At 56.9% G+C, this 2,325-nt stretch overlaps 1 protein-coding gene across 1 annotated transcript; it reads right to left on the reverse strand.

The window, feature by feature from the left end:
- Positions 1 to 189: 189 nt before the first annotated feature.
- On the reverse strand, positions 190 to 1,892 carry GNI_003180 (dihydropteroate synthase; the record flags this gene model as incomplete). The annotated part of the gene is made up of 1 exon (XM_011130201.1): positions 190 to 1,892. A coding segment is annotated over one exon (1,703 nt), but the record flags the coding sequence as incomplete, so codon positions are not given.
- Between the last annotated feature and the right edge of the window lie 433 nt (positions 1,893 to 2,325).

Genomic DNA, 2,325 nt, shown 5'->3' on the forward strand with positions numbered 1-2,325 from the left:
GGGCAGAGAAAGGGGAGTGACAGGGCAGAGAAAGGGGAGTGACAGGGCAGAGAAAGGGGAGTGACAGGGCAGAGAAAGGGGAGTGAGAGGGCAGAGAAAGGGGAGTGACAGGGCAGAGAAAGGGGAGTGAAAGGGCAGAGAAAGGGGAGTGAGAGGGCAGAGAAAGGGGAGTGAGAGGGCAGAGAGTACCTTTTTTTGCTGAAGCCTAATAACAGGATATGGTCGCTGAACAGGTCTTGACTAGTATGCAGGAGAGCTTGGCTGACGCGCTTGTCTATGCCGAATCCGAGGCCTGGGTCAATGACTAAGCGCCACCGTAAGCCGCCTTGTCTGAACCACCTGGAGACGAACTGGTTCAAAGTCTCTCTAATGCGTTCAATTTGGTCCGTGACGTGTTTGCACGGAGTGGGTATGCTACAACGTCCTTTGACCGAGGTTGGCGACGCGGTAGTCCGGCCTGCGAGCTCGTCAGCCAAAATCGCACTGGGGGGCGTCACGGTGACAGGGGTACCATGAGGAGACATGACAGAGACCGCCAATGGTTGCGGAGTATTATCATTCTCAGGCTCGTTCATTTCAGTAGACTCATTCATTGCAGTAGACCAAGGGCAATCGCAGAGCTCTCCTCGCGCGTTTGTTACGCCATCGAATGCTTCCCAATGAGCGCAAATATACGTTACGTGTTGGGCAACGCACCACTTGATGTCTTCGTCGGAAATCTGGGTTCCGGTGACGTTGTTCCAGGTGCCGCAAAAGTGTCGGGACGCGCGGGTGTCCTCGGTAATCTTCACGGTATCTGTCGTAGTGTCTTCGGCGCTGTATTCTCTCCGGGCGCTGTTTTCACTTTGGGCGCTATCTCCGGCGGCGGCGGCGGCGGCGCATAATTGGGCGAGTTCCAGAGCGCGTTTGAACACAGCGGGCCTTCGAGTGTCGATGGAGAGTGGCTTCTGCAGTTCAGTGGCGGTGTGGAACAGTAGGCGGGCGGCGGCTTCGAGTCGTAGCAGTTCAGTTTCGGAAGAGATAAGGGGTTGGTTGGGTCGTGTGCTTTCGAAGCCGACGTCGATGACGTCGAAATGTTGTGCGTGCAGACGACGGAGTCTCGCCTCGGTCTTGACCAGGTCGACGCGTGGTTGGGAGGCTGGTGTGTCGGAGGCGACGAGTGGATCGGCTTCCGAGAAGGAGTCCGGGGTGATGTTGAGAATGCCCATAGTGCACGGTGATTGCGGCGCGTAGGCGAACTTGGTGGTGGCCCAGAGACGCTTGATGGGGCTGTAGCGTGCATCCGACAGATCTCGGTCGGCCATGGCTAGTAGAAGTTCGGAAGGTGAGGCCCAGAGACCGTCGGGCGTGCGTATAATGCGTTGAGCCGTCAGGTCCCGTAGCGGCTGGAGGACGAAGCGGCGTTCGTGTGCGCGGGGGTGCGGGAGCTGGAGCTGCGGCAGGTCCAGATGCACAGGCACGCCATTGGAATGCAGGCAAAACCGCCGGGTCGTCGCCATCTTCCCGCCAGCCGCAACCGAGGCTAAGCGGTCTAGGGCCACGGAGGAGGCTGAGCGAGACACCACCACGCTCACAAGATCCACGTCCAGCACGCGGTCCCGGTTACGCCCCTGCGCTGTCGTCCGTCCCACCTGCCGCTCAATGCTCTGCAGCGACCGCAACAACGTACTCAAACCAATCTCTGTACACACCGACCGGTCCACGGAATATCGCACCACCGCATTCAGGTAGTCTCCATGACTCCCGTATGCTGCACGTGTTTCATACAGGTGACTCGACGCAGCGTACGACAACTCCTCTAACTTACCAACCAATCTGACGCCCGACTCCAAATCCTCCAGACGGTGCTCCTCGCGCAGGTTGCTGCCGAAAGCTATATAAACCTCTCCCATGAAAGCAAAAATTACTACTGCATAGCAACGGCACTGGGCCAAGACAGATCTCTGGTAGTGGAACATACCAATAAACGCCGCCGAAGGATCCTGTTGCCGTCTGGGGAAGGGGAAGACCGGGGAATTTGATGATATTTAGGCTGAACATCTGGCGGTCATTTCTTGTGGAACCGTTAAGGGTGCGGCTTTCATTGGCAACATACGTGTGTGCACACGTGTGTGCGCATTCGTGGGGAAATTAAGGCAGATATGATATAACGGGCGCAAATCAGATTCAAGCCACGCGCTGCTGCTGAGCAGCTCGTCTCTTGTCTGCGCTGTTGAGCAGATCCGATGGCGGTCAAATTACACGAGCCAAAACACGAACGTAGTTCACCCTGTTGTTGTCACCCTGTTGTTGTCACCCTGTTGTTGTCACCCTGTTGTTGACCCC

The sequence above is a fragment of the Gregarina niphandrodes genome, assembly GCF_000223845.1.
Source record: "Gregarina niphandrodes unplaced genomic scaffold scaffold00001, whole genome shotgun sequence".
Taxonomy (NCBI): Eukaryota; Apicomplexa; class Conoidasida; order Eugregarinorida; family Gregarinidae; genus Gregarina; species Gregarina niphandrodes.